Source organism: Lacerta agilis, chromosome 15 (assembly GCF_009819535.1).
Source record: "Lacerta agilis isolate rLacAgi1 chromosome 15, rLacAgi1.pri, whole genome shotgun sequence".
Lineage (NCBI taxonomy): Eukaryota > Metazoa > Chordata > Lepidosauria > Squamata > Lacertidae > Lacerta > Lacerta agilis.
In genome coordinates this window covers 23,484,164-23,502,037 of record NC_046326.1, presented here as the reverse complement: position 1 = coordinate 23,502,037, position 17,874 = coordinate 23,484,164, and the positions used below count along the sequence as shown (strand labels likewise).

The 17,874-nt window shown below is 45.4% G+C and overlaps 1 protein-coding gene across 3 annotated transcripts in view; it reads right to left on the bottom strand.

Annotated features, from left to right (window-relative positions):
• B3GAT1 (beta-1,3-glucuronyltransferase 1) overlaps positions 1 to 17,874 on the bottom strand; it is a 59,543-nt gene that overhangs the window by 20,099 nt on the left and 21,570 nt on the right. The window contains exons 2-3 of one of the 3 annotated variants that reach the window (XM_033172314.1): positions 773 to 943; positions 494 to 640 (exon numbers count right to left, since the gene is read on the bottom strand). In XM_033172314.1, coding sequence (XP_033028205.1) covers positions 494 to 605 — 112 coding nt within the window. In that variant the 5' untranslated portion in view covers positions 606 to 640; positions 773 to 943. Of the gene's footprint in view, positions 1 to 493; positions 944 to 17,874 lie in introns of those variants that run through there. The other 2 variants (XM_033172313.1, XM_033172315.1) reach the window with 2 other exon arrangements.

Here is a 17,874-nt window from a genome sequence, read left to right as displayed (position 1 = left end):
CAAGGTGGGAAGCATATGTCATCGAGCCCTAGTGGATGGAGGCTAACGTCTTGTGTACACTGCTTCCTGAACACAAAAAGAGCCTTTGCTGGATCAGGCCAAGGGGAGCCTACCTAGTCCAGCATCCTATTCTCAGTGGGGAAATGGCAAGCAGGATTTGAGCCCGAGAGGGACCTTCCCCTCCTGCAGTTTTGAGCAACTGGCATTCAGAAGCATTGCTGCCTCCTGGCAGGGTGGCGGTGGGGGTGCACTGGATGCAGAATAAATGAGAGCATGTGCACAGTCTAAGTAAAAACAACCCATATAAACTCCAAAACCGTTTCCACCCTGCAAGAAGCTTGGAAGAACACTGTGTGGCTGTGAACTGCCCGAGGATGAAAATGAGCAGGGTGACGATGGAAGAACTGGGAATGAGCCATGGGGGGTGTTGGGTGGGCAGTGGTGGAAGCAAGAGGTGGGCGCAGTTGGCCCAGGCCGGTGGCTTTCTCCTCACCCTTGTGCACGGCAAGCAGCGGAGCAATGGTGCTTTGGTGCCACACGGTGATGAGCAGTGTCCAGGGAAGAACTATCAGCACGATAGCCAGGATGTCTCGACGCTTCGGCATCTCCAAGGCTGAAGGGACCCACAGCTCCTCATTACCTGACAGCGAGAACCCCAGAGACAGAACAGCAGAGGACATGGAGAACAGAGATAAATGGACAAGAAGGAACAACGGCAGAGAGAGAGAGAGGAGAGAGGGCGGCAGAAGGTGGCACGGCTCGTCGGTCTTACCAGTACTCACAACCCACCCATTGCACAAGCAGGTTTGCAGGGACAGCTGCTGCCAGAGGAGGAGGAAGAGGAGGAGGAAGGACAGGCCGCTGCAAGCGGGGGACGTTCCTCTGGGCAATATCGCGGGAGCCACCAGCGAGGAGGACTTCAGGGTCCCATTTGGACAGAGGCCTGCAAGGGAAAGCAGAAAGGAAGAGGCAGAAAGAAGTGCTTGAGGGTTGGGCGGGTTCAACGTTTCGCTTGCTAAAGCCTGCCTCGTGAGTTGCAGCAGCATCCATCTGGGTCTTGACTCAGCCCTGGAACCTGTTAGTTAACAAGAGGGTAAACTCTGAGCATGTGCAAAGAGCCTTTCCTTTGCCACTGGGTATCTACGGCAGGGATGGGGAAGCTGAGGTCCCCCAGATGTTGTTTGCGACTCAGTCTGGTCAAGAGCCAGTGATAATGGGAGTCAATTACTTTCACGAACACTGTTTCACTGTTTTTCTGTGCATTCGGTTTTTAAATGATTGTCAAGGTGCCTTGTGTTTTATGGATTTCTAAGGCATTCTAAGACATCTTTTTAGGTGCAAAGCAACAAAGGAATGTAAATCATCACTGCCACCCAGCAACTTCTGGAGACCCATAGGGAAATCCCATGACATCTTTTAAAAATTGAGAAATATCAACATGAGTCCACCTTTACATGACAGACATGCCTCCCACAAGAAATCCCACATCAAGGGTAACCTACGAGGTGTCTTCCAGCTGCTTTATACCACAACTGGCATCATGGCCCAATGGACTCCAGTCTCATCCAGCATGGCCTTATAGGAAGTGATCCATCTAGCTCAGTATTGGCAGGGTTTCTCCAGGGTTCCAGGCAGGGAATTTTCCCCAGTGCTAACCTGGACATGGAAACTGAATGCAAAGCAAATATTCTACCACTGGTCTTTCCCCCTATGGTGCTGGGGCTGGTGGGAGCTGTAGTCCAAAAAATCTGGAAGGCACCAGGTTGGGGAAGGTTTCCCTAGAATTGTTCTCTCTCCTCTCCTGACTGCTTCCATTCCTCCACCGTGAAGCATCCAAGGCTAGAGTGCATTAAACTGCCACAGTAGCTTAACTCCGATGTGAACATGAATACGCGCAAGATTTAAGCAGGCTGTGTTTTATTGAGGGGTTATCTTGGCAAGCGGCGTACATCACTTAGATGGCAATGTGCCGGGCTGCCAGTTTGCAAACAGGAAAGAGCAGCCAAGCTCATGTGCAGCTCTGGGACCAAAGAAGCAGGTATCAAAGCACTGCACTGCTGCATTGCAGGCAGAGAAAGGCACCTGGGAGCAGTGGCTGGATCATCCAGATGTTGGGGTACAAGCCACTTTGATTCAGGACAGAAGGGACAGACATTGCACAAGCACATGTAACCATCAACAAACAACCCATCAAATCCAACAAAGCCTTGTTTGGTCCTTATTTGCCAGGTAACTTTCTGGTTACCTGTCATAGGAAACTGGTCTCTGCTTTCTCAGGTCAATGGTCTATCTAGATCAGATTGGCTGGCTGCAGCTGTTCGGGGTTCCAGGTGGGACCCTTTTCTAGCCCTACTTGGAGATGCTCGGGATCAAACCAGAGAGCTTCTGCATGCAAAACAACTCCCCAAGCAGTCAGGAATATATAGGAAACTGCCTTGTATTGAGTCATTGGTTTATCTACCTCAGTGCTGTCCACTGGCAAAGGCACTCCTGGATGTCAGGGCCAAATGTTATGCAATTCACACTTCTCAAAGGACGAGCAATAGGAAGCTGTGAGGCCCCAATCCAGAATTTGCCCCTGATCTGGAATGTGCCCCCTGCTCAGTTTCCTGATGAAAGCTCCTCCTGCTCTAGCTGCTGTTTGCATTTGAAGGTGCAAGTCTTGAGTTGCTGGACTGTTGTTGTTGTCCAGCCCAAAGGAGTTTATTCACAGATATGTTTGAGGATCTCAAGTGTTTGTTCTGAGTTCAAATCTCATCTCAGTTCTGAACTTTTTCAGGAGGCCTTAGGTAAACTGCAGTATCTCAGCCCTTGCTCCCCACCAGCACTTTGGGGATAACAATCCTGGTCTACTTTAATGGGATTACCAACAGAGAAGTGCTTTCAGGTGTCTAAATACTATTGTCATTGCAGCCTCCCCACTAGAGGATGCACCTGAACCAGCCTGATCAGATTCTGTTATCTAGAGGGGAGATTCATGAAAGTGCTCCTTCCAGTCATTGACATGTTGCAGCCAGCCAATAGCAGTCAAGCAGTGTGTGGAACAAAGCCAGTGGGGTGTGTGACCTGGGGTGTGGGGTGTGGCTTAGCGGGGCATAGCTTTGGGACAGTCCATGAGGACCAGGTACGGACACCTGGGTTGTTCCTTGCCCTGGCCCAGAGGCTGCTGACCTGATCTGAGTGAACCAGCTCACAGAGATGCTTTTCTTAGAGGGTGCATTTTCCAAGGCTGATGCTTCTTACCCTAGCCTGGGCAAATGCTAGAATCCATGCAGCTTCCTGCAGGCAAAAGAGAAAGTGAGAGGAAATTCTCTCCCTGCTGTATGCAAGGGGGAGGGAGGGAGGCCTTGCTGTTTCTGCCTGGCCTCCTTCAGTATCGATTCCCTTTAATTGGGTCCAGAATGTTTAACTGCTCCCTGGTCAATCATCGGCAACTTCAGCTTTCCAGAAAGGAGGAGGATGATGCAGCCTGCTCCTCTCGATTAAAAACAAACAAACAAACAAACCAGCCAGATCCAGGGATCTTGATTGTGTGTGTGTGTGTAAGAGATAGACTGCCACTTAGCATCTGCAATGCAAACAGTTTGGCAGGCAGGGCAATGGCCTTTTCCAATTAATCCAAAGCCATGCTACAATTGCAAGCTAGAGCATAGTTTACATTGTCAGGGAGCACAGAGGAGTCAAGGTGGAGCACCCTACATTGAAGGGGGGTGGCACAGCAAGGAAGTAAATGTCCAGGTGTGGAATTCAATGTAGTGCTAAGGAGATCAGTGTGTCCCCTCCCCTCCTCTTGTGTGCTGCTCTGGGGGTTCTCCCGACCCTCCAGAGAGGATTTGGGTGGGTGGGTGCACACACACAGATATAAGGGAAATTTCTTTATTAATAATGGAATACAGATTGCTTAATGTAAGAGGAAGGTAGAAACCACAAAGAGTTAGAGGGAAGTCAAAACAACATACAAGGGATGCAAACCAGTATAGGAGAACAGAAAGAATGTGACTGTAAAGAAAAAATGAGAGGAAAGTGGAAATATGAAAGCAACTTCTTTCTAAGAACCTAATGTGTAGAATATGTAAAGTGTGGTTTGTACTCCTTAAATGAATTTATATATAATATAAATATATTATTTTTTCCCTTTTTCTCTTTCTTCTTTTTTCTCCCCCCTTTCCCCTTTTCTTTTCTTTTCTTTTTTCCTTTCCTTTCCATTCCATTTCTTTTTATTTCAAGTTTTATTTGTTAGATTTTCTCTTTGTAACGAATTTGGTTTGTTATTGTTGATTGGTTTTTATTTGCAAAATAAATAAAGCATTTAAAAAAGAAAAAAGAAAAAGAAGAGAGACCAAAGCCCTTTTGTTCTGTCCTTGCACTGGTTTCTACCAGCGGAATGGCATAGTTGAACACAGGGGTGGTATCCAACCAAGTGCTGCTCAGAGTAATGAAACTAACTTAGCACATTGGCTCTGCTATCATCTGCCAGCCCTCCCTATCCTGTCAGCTCCATAGAATGAGCGAGCTGAAGAGTTCCAGGCCCTGTCTGTGCCATGCATTTTACGCACTATGATACCGCTTTAAACTTTCGGCTTAGGAGACACCTATTCCCCTCAGAGACCTACAGTTCTCATAGTAGCTTAACAATCAACCCTTCTTCCCAGGGAACTCTGGGAAGTAATAGCTCTGTGTGGGGAATAGGAGTTTCCTGATGAGACTCTCAGGGCACTTACAGTAATAAAGTAGAGTTCCCAGGATTATTTGGGGGAAGCCATGACTGTGGTACGATACTGCCCCATCACCAGCACTGAAGGAAGATTTAAGTGCCAAACCAGTTGGCTTCTGTGTGTGGAAAGCGGGAAGACTACCCTATTGTATTTTACCTCAGGTGGTAAAATGAGTGGAGGCTTCCCCACTTTGATGAGATGAACTGTGTTTCTATTTCAATTATGGTAATTATTTATAAGTATAGATCTATTGGGAAAGGCCCCCCCTCCCATTTGTCTCTACAGCAACAGAACAATTTCTTTGGAAATGCTAAATGGTGGTACTTAATTAGCCAGCCAAAGCCATTACCTTGACAAAGGACCTGGTTTGGCAAACTTGCCCATTATACATTCAACCTTCACAGCTAAAGGATTGCAGATTTGGAAGGGTACTTATGGTTTCATCCAGACTGTCCTCCTACAACAAGGATGGCTGAGGACATTTTGGCCCCTGAGGTGAAACACAAAATACCTCACTTTGCCTTATGTTTGGGTCCAAGCTCATAATAATATGCGCGCGCGCGCACACACACACACACTTTACCCAAGTATTTGCATTTTTGTACATACTGTGCGGTTGGAAAAGCGCTTTGCAAAATCTGGAGAAGTGTAAGCTTGGAGGCTGACTGTGTTGTTGTACAGTGGTACCTTGGGTTACAGATGCTTCAAGTTACAGACACTTCAGGTTACAGACTCTGCTAACCCAGAAATAGTACTTCGGGTTAAGAACTGTGCTTCAGGATGAGAACAGAAATCGCGCGGCAGCAGCGGGAGGCCCCATTAGCTAAAGTGGTACCTCAGGTTAAGAACAGTTTCAGGTTAAGAACGGACCTCCAGAACAAATTACCGTTAAGTTCTTAACCCGAGGTACCACTGTATATGTAGAATTTGGGAAAGTGTGAATTAGGTAAGTTGCCTTTAAATGCAGATTGAAACCGCCCCCCCCCATTCCTAGTTCTTATACATGTAAATGAGCATATGCATACTTTATACAAATAGGCATCCTCTTTTACTCTCTTTCATTGTGATGCCCTTTCCTTCCTTCCTTCCTTCCTCCCCTGAATGTGTAGGCTGCCCAGAAAAGTCTCACCTTGGCAAATACTTCCACTGGACAGAAGGAGCATTTGCAGTCCATCAAGGACTGCACAGTTCTGATGCATGTTAAAGTTCATTCCCTGCACACTGAGCCCTGGATATTTCTTCCAGGGCAGGTATGACTGTAGCAAACAGGGGACCCTGTGCATGTTCAGTTGACCATGAACGAGTCACTTGTGCACATTTAAGGAAGGGACATTGCTCAGTGGTAGAACATCTGCTTTGCATGCAGAAGGTTCCAGATTCAATCCATAATGGCATCTCCAGGTAGAACTGGGAGAAAAACCCTTTTCTGAAACCCTGGAGAGGCCCTGCCAGTCAGTGTAGCAAATGCTGAACTAGATGGACAAATGGTCTGACTAGGTTCTGTTTTCCACCAGAGAGATGGGAATGGATCCAGGAATTATCACTTGAAGGAGAGATGTTTCATCTGATTTCATAGTTTGGCAGAGGCGTCTTGCGGAAACTGAGGGAGGTGTGGGGGGGGGGGAGAAGGGGGGAACCGCCAATAAAGCCTCATGCTCATTAATTACTCGGTAAGCCATTACTGCCTCAAAATCCCATAACTTTAATGGAGGCTATTATAAAGTATAGCAGCAAAATTGCGAAACTAATTACTGTGCCGTTAGTACAGGGAAAGAAACGGGGGTGCTTGCCTTGAAAGGGGAGCTGAACCAAAGTATACAGTAATAACTTTTCTGCCTGGCTTCATTCTCACCTCCCAGCAGGTGAAAGAGGACAGCATCTCATTCCCTCTTGTATGTGAATAGCTGCCATTCAGTTCTATGGAGGAAAGTTACGGTCTTTATTTTTCAAATTGCATTTATGGTGACCGGTGAACCCTCCTTCCTGTGTTACAGGAGAGTAGCTCAGAGTTGGTCTACCCATACCACAGAATGAGGTGTACAAAGGGGTGGCTGTGTATGAATCACCAAAACAGAGGACACCAAGCTGTGGTAAAAAAAAAAAAAAAAAAAAACAACTCCATGCAAATAGAAAGGCAACATAGCAAACAAAGAGCTGTGAACCTTTTCTTGCAGGTGCAGTCATACTATCATATACACCTTTAGAGGAGGAGGGAGAGACTGCAAGACCACCAGGAAAGAGGCTTCCGTTCACTTTCGACTTTCGATTTGGTTCTTGTCTCAGCATCAAAAATATAAGGCTCAGTTTTTCAAACACCTAATGGCAATCACTTAGCCCTCTCTGTCCTGGTTGGCAAGATATCTTACTTGTCCATCTCACACTATATTACCCCTCAATGCATAGAACAGGTATGTATGGTGAACCTGTGGTCCTGCAGATGCTGTTGGACTTCAACTCCTGCCATCAATAGTCAGCACGGCCAATGGTTTGAGATGATGGAAGTTGTCGTCCAGTGACTTCTGGAGAGTAGTGGTGTAGCATGAGTGGCACAGGGGCGGTTGCCCCAGGCGCAAAATTGCAAGGGCCACAAAATTTCAACACCCTGTGCTGCCTCAATACAGTTGTGTGCTTCTATCACCCGACTCTGTTGAAAACAGTTTCTCCATGTGAACCAGGAAGTGACCTCTCCAGACAAAAGAACAACTATTCTTTTCTTATCTCTGTGGCTGTGAACTCCTGGGTGATGCGAATGCCATTAGGGAGGTGAATGTGCATGCATACTCCATCCATTTCCCTCCCACCCACCCAGCCCCTCTGCGTGGCTCTGGGTGTTGGCAACCCATGCTACGCCACTGCTGAAGAGCCGCAGGTTATTCCACCATGGCCTAGTTATTCTGAATGTTTCCACCTTGTAACAGCACATAGCATGAAGTGGAGCAGTCCTCCATTTCTGACTCCCTTGTTTTGCTGTGCAGGCAGACCTTTAAGACTTGTGGAATATATGTTGGCTGTGCTGAGGAGAACTGGCTGAGGGAGGCTCAGTGGTATTGAGTGAGATAGCTCCATGCATCACAGCAAGATGTTATCTCTACCAGCTGATAAATAAATGGCAGAAAACAAGCCGGGTGGCAGGAAGGTTCAGTGTCAGCTCCTGATATCGCTGGGGATCAATGTGTCTAAGTGCGGACATGTCACATTATTCAGTCTTGGTCTTGGTTAGCAGAATCTGAGACTGGGTCTATCATGATGCAATATACCTCTTCAGAATAGGGACACAGGAGCCACCTTATGCCAAGGCATACCATTGGGTCCATCTAGGTCAGTATTGTCTACACTGACCAGCAGTGATTCCAGACAGGAGAACATTTCCACTGCTACCTGGAGATGTTGGGGATTGAACCTGGGACCTTCTGCACAGAAAGCAGCTTCTCTGCCACTGAGCTGCAGCCCTTCCTTTAAAAACAAAGCAAGACTCCAGCTCTCATGATTCTGAATCAAGCAGTGATTTAAATAGGAACACAGGAAGCTGCCTTATACCGAATCAAATGTCAGTCCATCAAGCTCAGTATTGACTAGTATCTGTTCCCCCAGGTTTCAAATGGGGTTTCCCTTCCCTACCTTGGGGTGCTGGGTATTGAATTTGGGGTCTCCTGCATGGAAAGCAGATGTTTTAACCACTGAGTTACGGCACATCCCCTAAAGAAGGGTTGGGTAACATGTCTCAAGAGTTGGGGTCACCTTCTAACAGAATGGCAAGCAGAGGGTGCAAGAGGATCAACAGAGTCTGCACCCTGCCCAGGTCTGCTTCCCCTAATTTTATCTCCCAGATGGCACTGCATTATGTTCACTGTTCTCTGCCATCTTTCTAGTGCTTCATTCTCCCTCCCAATCTCTTTTTGCCTCCTGGTTTACGAGCAGGAAAGCTGAAGTCTCTGGAAGGGCCTAACTCCCTGCCCTCACATCCAAGCACCATACATTGAAGGTCCTATTATACTACTTTAACAGTCATGGGAAATCTTGGAAACTGTAGTTTGTTAAGAAGAGTTTGAAGAAGAAGAAGAGTTTGGATTTGATCTCCCGTTTTATCACTACCCTAAGGAGTCGCAAAATATGGTCTGAAGCTCAACATCAAAAAAACTAAGATCATGGCCACTGGTCCCATCACCTCCTGGCAAATAGAAGGGGAAGAAATGGAGGGAGTGAGAGATTTCACTTTCTTGGGCTCCATGATCACTGCAGATGGTGACAGCAGTCACGAAATTATAAGACGCCTGCTTCTTGGGAGGAAAGCAATGACAAACCTACCGGTAGACAGCATCTTAAAAAGCAGAGACATCACCTTGCCGACAAAGGTCCGTATAGTTAAAGCTATGGTTTGTAGTAATGTATGGAAGTGAGAGCTGGACCATAAAGAAGACTGATCGCCGAAGAATTGATCAAACTTATCCATCCTTAAAGAAATCAGCCCTGAGTGCTCACTGAAAGGACAGATCCTGAAGTTGAGGCTCCAGTACTTTGGTCACCTCATGAGAAGAGAAGACTCCCTGGAAAAGACCCTGATGTTGGGAGAGATGGAGGGCACAAGGAGAAGGGGACGACAGAGGATGAGATGGTTGGACAGTGTTCTCGAAGCGACTAGCATGAGTTTGGCCAAACTGTGGGAGGCAGTAGAGGATAGGGGTGCCTGGCGTGCTCTGGTCCATGGGGTCACGAAGAGTCGGACACGACTGAACGACAGAACAACAACAAAGGAGTCTCAAAGTGGCTAACATTTTCCTTTCCCTTCCTTCCCCACAACAGATACACTGTGAGGTGAGTGGGGCTGAGAGACTTCAGAGAAGTATGACTAGCCCAAGGTCACCCAGCAGCTGCATGTGGAGGAGCAGGGATGCGAACCCGGTTCACCAGATTACAAGTCCACCACTCTTAACCACTACACCACGCTGGCTCTCTTAAGGGTGCTGATGATCTCACAGACCTACAATTCCCAACACCCTGCAAAACCTACAATTCCCAGAATTTACCCTGACTGTTAGTGCTTTAAATGTACTATGTGGATGTGATCTGGGAATCTTACTCCCCTGGAGAAGCAGGATGTCCATCCCCACCCACTGTCACCGCTGAAGCTTTCCTCAAACACTTCTCCATAGCAAGTTGCTGTTAACAGCTGTCATCATTTATTTTTAATTCTGGAGACTAAAAAGAAGAAGCAAGGAAAGCCCAACCCAACCAGCCCTCTCTTGGTCTATTTTAAACATTTATTAATAACTTGGCTGAATTAAAAATGTAAGGGATGTTAGTGAGAAAACAAGCATCAAGTGGCTGTAACCTGAAATCAGCCCCTCGCTTGAGGTTTGCTAAGATGGGATGCAGAATCATGTGGATGTTTGAGACAGAGAGGCTGTAGCTCAGCCTTGCAAGGTTCCCAAGCTCAATACATGGAATCTCCAGGTAGGGCTGGGAGAGAACCATTGCCCAAAACCCTCGGAGATCTGCTGCCAGTCACTGTAGGCAAGCCAGAGCTTGATGCACCAGTGGTGTAACTCAGATTAAGGCTCATTTTCTATGTTCCTACACTGGAAATGGAAGTGTGGGCCAGTTAAGTTGAAAACATTGGAGAAGGACTTCCATAAAGCACAACCCTATGCAGAAGTGTTTTAAACTGACTTGAGCTGGATGCACCAATGGTCTCACATGCTGTAAGGCACATTCCTATGCTCCTGTGTTTAAAGTGGCAGAGGATCAGCTGTGCATGCAGAAGGTCTGAGGTTCAATCCTGAGCATCTGCAGGTAAGACTGGTAGAGATATTGGACTGATGCTTTAGGTCAGTGTTCATTCAGTCAGATGGGTGGTATGTATGTGTGTGTGTGTGTGTGTGTGTGTGTGTGTATTATTATTATTTCCAGCTATTCTCTGATATATTGTATTTCTGTTTATATTATCTTTCTCTTTATTGCCTTGAGTTAAAAGGTATTATTATTAGGAATTCACCACAGATAAATAAATCCTTAAAGCATTTCCCACCAGCTCCATTGGCAAGGCTCTGAAGAAAGGGCACTAACCTTTTTATAATAATAATAATAATAATAATAATAATAATAATAATAATAATAATAGTGGAACTGCTACTGATGAAGAACAGTATTCCTCCAAGCAGCCTAAGGGCTAGGCAAACTGTGAACGAAAGTGATTTAAGCAGGTACAGGCACTTTGCCATAGCCCTATACGCTTTCACAGTTGCAAAAATAAAAAGGACTCAGGGATGCCTTCCAAGAATGCAGGAAAGCAGGTGGTGGTGGTGGGTTGAACTTCTAAAAGGAGAGGTGCCAGAAATAAGCGCTTATTTGTTCTGTTATTTGAAATTTCCTTTAATACAAGGGTGGTGGCGGCGGTAAATTTTCACCCCAAGGGCTACATTCTCTTTGGAGCGATCTTCCAGGGGCCGCAGGCTAGTGGGCCAGAGGCAAAAGTGGGTGGAGCAAAGAATGTAAATGTTGAACGTGCCCAGTTCTACACACGCTCAACACGCCACTATGTGTCCTCTATCCAGGTAAGCAAGAGGCATTGACAGAGTTCAGAGACGCATTTCCAGCCAGGCACAAACACTCAAGGAGACTGTGAAGCAGGGTTGGTCAGGGGCATAGCCTGGGGTGAACCCCAAGGGCCAGACAGAGGCTTGGAGCATCACAACCAACTCCTTGGCTTGACGTTCCCCATCCCTGCTACAATATCCAAAAGGGCAGTGTAGGTTGCAGTCCTAAGGCTGGCGGCGGGAAATGTGAAAGAGGTTCAACCACTACACTCAACAGGGGCAGAATTGAGGGCAGAGGAATGATCTTCCATTCCAGTTCCTGCTCTCCAATGCCATCTTCAAGCATCCTGTTGCATATTCTCACAGCTCCTCAGTGTCCCTTCACCCCTGCTTTATTCAAACCGCTGCTATTTTACCACCTTTGTAAAACATGGCTTCTCTATTGTTCCTCTCCCCTGCCATGGCTTCATGCAAATCCAGGAATCTGATGAGGGCCTACAAATCCTCCAGTGGGGGCCACATGAGGACAGCTTTACTGTACTTTCTTATGTATATAAGAATAAAAAGTATTACTATTATTGCTTTCCTTCCCATTGAAAACCATGGGAGAGAAAGGGGAAGAGGAATTTAGATATACTCAGAAACATGTCTAACTTTCTCGCCAGTTCGGGGCATGTCATGGAAGTGGGATGGCATTGGATCCATGTTGCTTCCTGTTCTGGGCATATCCGCAGCATGTCCCCATGTTTTGTGATGTAACATCTAACCTCCCCTCAAAGAAATCAGAATGAATTCAGAATCAAAAGCCCAAATAATCTAACCTCCCTGCAGACTTTGTGCAAAACAAATTATACCAATTGCTCAATAAATAGCTCGCCTATAACAGCTATCTTCAACCTATTCAGATCCCGAAGACCAGTGATCTAGAGGAGGGCTGGGTGAACCTGTTTATCTTAAGTTCCATTCTCCACAGTTCTACTCCAGTTTGTGATTTTTTTAAAAAAAAGTTCTCATGAAAATTCATCAGCATTTCAGTGGGAATTTTTCCACAATATTTTTCTATGCAATTTTGTTTAAGGTGCAGATTTCTGCAAGATTTTTTTCCCCAACTATAAAGCATTTTAATATGTTAGTTTCACAAACTATATGCATTTTCTTGCATGCCTTAACCTAGCATGTGCATTTTTGAACACATTACTTGGCTGGAGAACGACTTGGTTGGAGAATTGCATCACAAGATTCAGAGAAGTGCAAATTTTGAAAGATGGCTGTCTTTTAATTCACAAAAGTGTGAATTAGGCCAGTTTGCCTTTAAATGCAAACCGATTCAAGAATCCCTACTCTGGAAACACTCTGATGCTTATTGGACACAGCTTGCTTCTGAGTAGACATGCACAGGCTTTCACTGTTAGCCTGGATCCAACCCATTTTGTTAAATACTACTGGTAGAGTAAAGGGAAAGTTTCCCCAGTCTCTAGCCAGATCCCCACTTAGATAAGAATTTCCCTCTTTGATAAGCTTTCAGCGTGCGCCGAACAAGTTGCTCCTAATTGGAAATTGCTGTGCATTCAATCACAATTCATAGTTTTCACAGAATGACTTTGGAAACTGCAGATATTAATATCGGCAGTCAGGTATTTGGTAGCACAGAGGAGCTGTAGTAATTAATTGTGCACTGGCATAATGAGTTATGAAGGATAAATTGCCCATTCATAAAGCAACGCATTCCAATTGGGATCTTTGTGGGCATTATAATATATTGGCAGCAAAATTTACAGCTCTGTAAATTCACAAACATTGTTAAGCTGAAAGAGCATTTGATTCTATATGACCATGAGAGCCTGCGGAATGGATATGAGAAAATCAACAAAGAGAAGTTGTCCTTGCTAAATTTCAACCTGTTGTTAAAGGCACAGGAGCCTTGCCAGGAACAAAATGTGGCAACCCCAGATTAGGACCGAGTAATGTAACTGCTCTGTGCATGGTCGGGTCCTTTTTTGCTTTCAGCCCACATTGTGCTGCCTACATGGGACTTGTTATCTCTGAGTATGTCAATGCATTACTTGCAATACAAAGCGGAAGTGGTGTGAAAAATCACTTCTGTTTGTGGCGAGCGATTCCACCGAGCTGTCCTCCCTACGCACAACGCAGTGCGGCCTGATGCCACATGAATCAGCCCTAATAGCCCATTCGCACAGCCCTTTGTGCATGTAGAAATGTGGCTTGATGGACTGTATGTGTGGAGAAATGGTTGACGGTTTAACGGCTTGCCCAGGTCAGCCCATGTCAAGAGACTTCTGTGAGTGAATTGACAATTTGAGACAATTTGAGTGCATGATGGGCAATCAATATAAATCAACTCTACTACAAGCTCCTATTGCAACCAACATGATGCTGGGGTGTGTGCGCAATGGCACCCTTGAGGTCATTCCTGGCACCAACAAAGCCTCTGAGCTCTCCCACTCACTGTCCCTTAACCATGAGGTGGTGAGTGTGTGGTTGCCCCTTTCTCCTTGGAAAAAACATAGAGATGAAGAAGGAAGCTGGAAGAGTGTCCCTCTTTCCCACTTCCTCTTTCATCTCTATGTGATTTGTGAGGCTCAGATTAATTTGACTGGCTCCAACCTTTACCCAGATCTCTTTGGGTGAAAAGTATACATGCACACTCTTTCTGTCTCTCTGGCAGATTTATACACCCCTGCTCTCAACTTCCGTGATGCTCAGCTAAAACCCTGGCTATTTAACCCACGTATCCATTTGCTTATGAGACTTAGGCTTTGCTCCTGGGCCTTTCTCCTTCAAACAAGGGGATGATGCACTTGAGGAGGAGATTGTAATGAGGTTTGAAAGACCCTGGAGGAAGGAGACACTTGCTCAACACCAGCCGGAGCAGAACGTCTGTCCCCTTGCCCAGCTCACAAGCACTATCTGCCCACCCTGCTTAATTACTGGGGGGAGAATAGGAGAGTGTCCGATGTGTGATCTGCTTTATAAGTTGCTAATGGGGCTCAGGGAGCACGATTGATTATTTCATGCTGTGGTAGGAAGGGGGGCGGGGCAGGAAGGCAGGCAGGCAGGAAACAGCTCAACAATAATTTATCGTCTTTCTCTGAAATCAATCTCAGCATGATCATCTTCTAGTCCATTACTGCAGACCCCTTTCTCACATGCTCGATGTGGGCAGCTTTTGTTCTGCATGCCCCACGGAATGAGACATGTAAGCAAGGTGAAGTGATGCTGGAAGAGTGTGCAGTTTTCTGAATGGCAAAGACCATGGCTCCATCTAGTTTGGTATTGTCCACACTGTAGCGGATCTGCAGGGTTTAAGCAAGGGGATGTTCCCAGCTCTACCTGCCACTGGGGATTGAACCTGATGCTCTGCCCCTGAGTTGTTGTCCTTGAATTAGGTGAGTCTGCATTCAAATTGAACCGAATGGAATTTCTCCCCCATCACTAGTATGGGGTTTTCTGGGTTATCCTGCCTGTGACTTCATCTTTCCCTCCAGCACACACTGCTCCAGGTCAGAGCCATAAGAGGAACAAAAGTCCCAAACTGGCAGTAGATTCAACAAATTAACATCAGCTCTGCGAGGGAGAAATAAAGAGGAAACAAGGCAATTGCATGAAAATTCAAATTAAGCGCGCGCGCACACACACACACACACACACACACACACACACACACACAGGACACACATCTAGGATGTTGCATTCACAATTCCTAGGACAAATTATTATTATTATTATTATTATTATTATTATTATTATTATTATTATTGATATGGGTGATGGGGAGGTAGCAACATGTCCTTTAGAATCCTAGAATTGTAGAGTTGGAAGGGACCACGAGGATCATCTAGTCCAACCCCAGCAATTCAGAGATCCTTTTGCCCAACATGGCACTCGAACCCACAACCCCGAGATTCTCATGCATGCTCCACTGACTGAGCTATCGGTCATAAAAAGATTTGCCTTGTTTTATAAATATCCAGATGTTGTCCTCAAAGTTTTCTGATCTCCTCACTTGTTTGTTATTGAACTATGTGTTTTCTGTTAAATAAATAAAGAGAAATATTAAAAATAAAATTCTGAGGGGGCGGGTAGTAGAATATTGATTGGATGTGCATCTGACTTACCTAGTGTGCACTTTGAGCAAAATGGAACACAATTGGGTCAGAAATGCAGTGGTATCTGGGGGCCCCACTATGAGAACAGACTGCTGGGCTAGCTGCTGGCAGCAGCCTTCACTCTATTATTTTCAGCATCTGCTAAAACATTTTTTTTAGACAAGTCTGCCTGTTTAAAACACTGATGCATGTTCTAATCTTTTTTTAGTTTACTGAATGTTTTAAATTATTGTTATTTTATCTTTTTAGTAAACTGCTTTAAGTGCCCCCCCCCCGGTAATCAAACAGTGTATAAATTTATAAAATGAATGGACATTTGGCCAGATAGAGCATGGCTCTCCTTATATGCTTATCTTACGTTTTTACTTTCTTGGGCTCCATGATCACTGCAGATGGTGACAGCAGTCACAAAATTAAAAGACGCCTGCTTCTTGGGAGAAAAGCGATGACAAACCTAGACAGCATCTTAAAAAGTAGAGATATCACCTTGCTGACAAAGGTCCGTATAGTTAAAGCTATGGTTTTCCCAGTAGTGATGTATGAAAGTGAGAGCTGGACCATAAAGAAGACTGATCGCCGAAGAATTGATGCTTTTGAATTATGGTGCTGGAGGAGACTCTTGAGAATCCCATGGACTGCAAGAAGATCAAACCTATCCATTCTTAAGGACATCAGCCCTGAGTGCTCACTGGAAGGGCAGATCCTGAAGTTGAGGCTCCAGTACTTTGGCCACCTCATGAGAAGAGAAGACTCCCTGGAAAAGACCCTGATGTTGGGAAAGATGGAGGGCACAAGGAGAAGGGAACGACAGAGGACGAGATGGTTGGACAGTGTTTCCGAAGCTACTAACACGAACTGCGGGAGGCAGTGGAAGACCGGAGTGCCTGGTGTGCTCTGGTCCATGGGGTCACAAAGAGTCAGACATGACTTAACGACTAAACAACAACAACATGTTTTTATGATTGGTATTGGAGAGAGTCCTCTGCTTTTCAGTGGGGAACATGGTGTACATTTAAGCGGATTCTGGATGATAAACGTGCACACACGACGTGCAGACAGAATTTGGCTCTAGGTTGCCAGAGTTGTGCATCTGCTCCTGCATGTTCCGTATCCCAAATGCACTTATGCCTGTTTACGGGAAAGCAGGAATATCTGCAGAAATAAAGTAACAGCTTATTTGGATTTTCGCAAAATGCTGTGCTAACTGGAGACAGAGAGCTGGACTCAACAGACCCTTGATTTGATGTGATTCTACAAAAAAGTCCTAATAGGTTTTTTGTTTGTTTGTTTGTTTGTTTGTTTGTTTTTGTTCCTAAGGCAGGAGAGGTGCAAGGAAAAAATTCTGAATGCATCAGATGCAGAGACCATCCGACAGCACAGCTGATAGATGGCAATGAAGCAGATGAACTCCTGCAGGTTGCACAGGGCACATGCCAACAAGATGAGCCCTTGCAGGGAGTTGTAAATTACTGTAGACGATTGGTGTGCATGTATAGCTTTCTCTCTCCCCCCCCCCCTTTTCCTTTTGGTACAGGCTGCTGTAAGAATACTGTAATCATGCAGTAATTATGGCACATCTCAAATCAACCCAGCAAATTATATCGCTATTATTACAGCTGTCACTACGATTCTGGCACAGGAGAGGGACGGGTCATTACCTCGGCACAGAGACACAGGGAGCACAATCTAGAGGCTACAGCAGACTGAGGAAATGAACAGCACCCATCCCACCTCCCCGCAGGAAATTGAGGCTTTGTTTTCAAGCGGATAAGGGCATATTTAAAAAGGTTCCTCCTCTTGCTCCAGTGTTCCTTGCTCAGATTGCAGTTTCAAATGGCTTTCTTTTGGGAACTTACCCCACCCAGAAAAGCTGGTGACAATGCTTTTTTAAAAATAATAAAGTTCGTCATTCACTAATCTTTCTGATGCTCATGCAACAAGTTTGCTGTTTCTCTCTTTCTCTGCTGAAACATTTTCCAGGGAAGTCGCTATGTAAAACTGCTGCAGGAAAAAAGCAGTTTCTGTCACTTGTGGCTGAATTGAGACAAGGGGTTTTTTAAAAAAATAAAATAAAATAATAATAATATGTGTATGTAAGTTGGCTAGAGACATTCTATATTAAGTGACAAAAAAAAAAAATCACCATCATGATCACCCTCATCTAGCTATTAATTAGCTACTAAGGCCAGGAAGTTTGTGCTATTGTGGAGATGATAGCTAGATATATAAATAAATGATAGATAGATAGATAGATAGATAGACAGACAGACAGACAGACAGACAGACAGAGGTGTTTGTGTGTGAAGCTGCCTTATACTGAGTCAGACCATTGATCCATCTAGCTCAGTACTGTCTACACTGACTGGCAGCAGCTCTCCAGGTTTTCAAGCAGACTCTTGTCCCTCACCCAGATGCCAGCCAAACTAGGCTCTGTGGACCAAAGGGGCTTTTGAATGCACATTATTGTTCTGAGTATTGTCAGCTGACCCCATCGCAGCG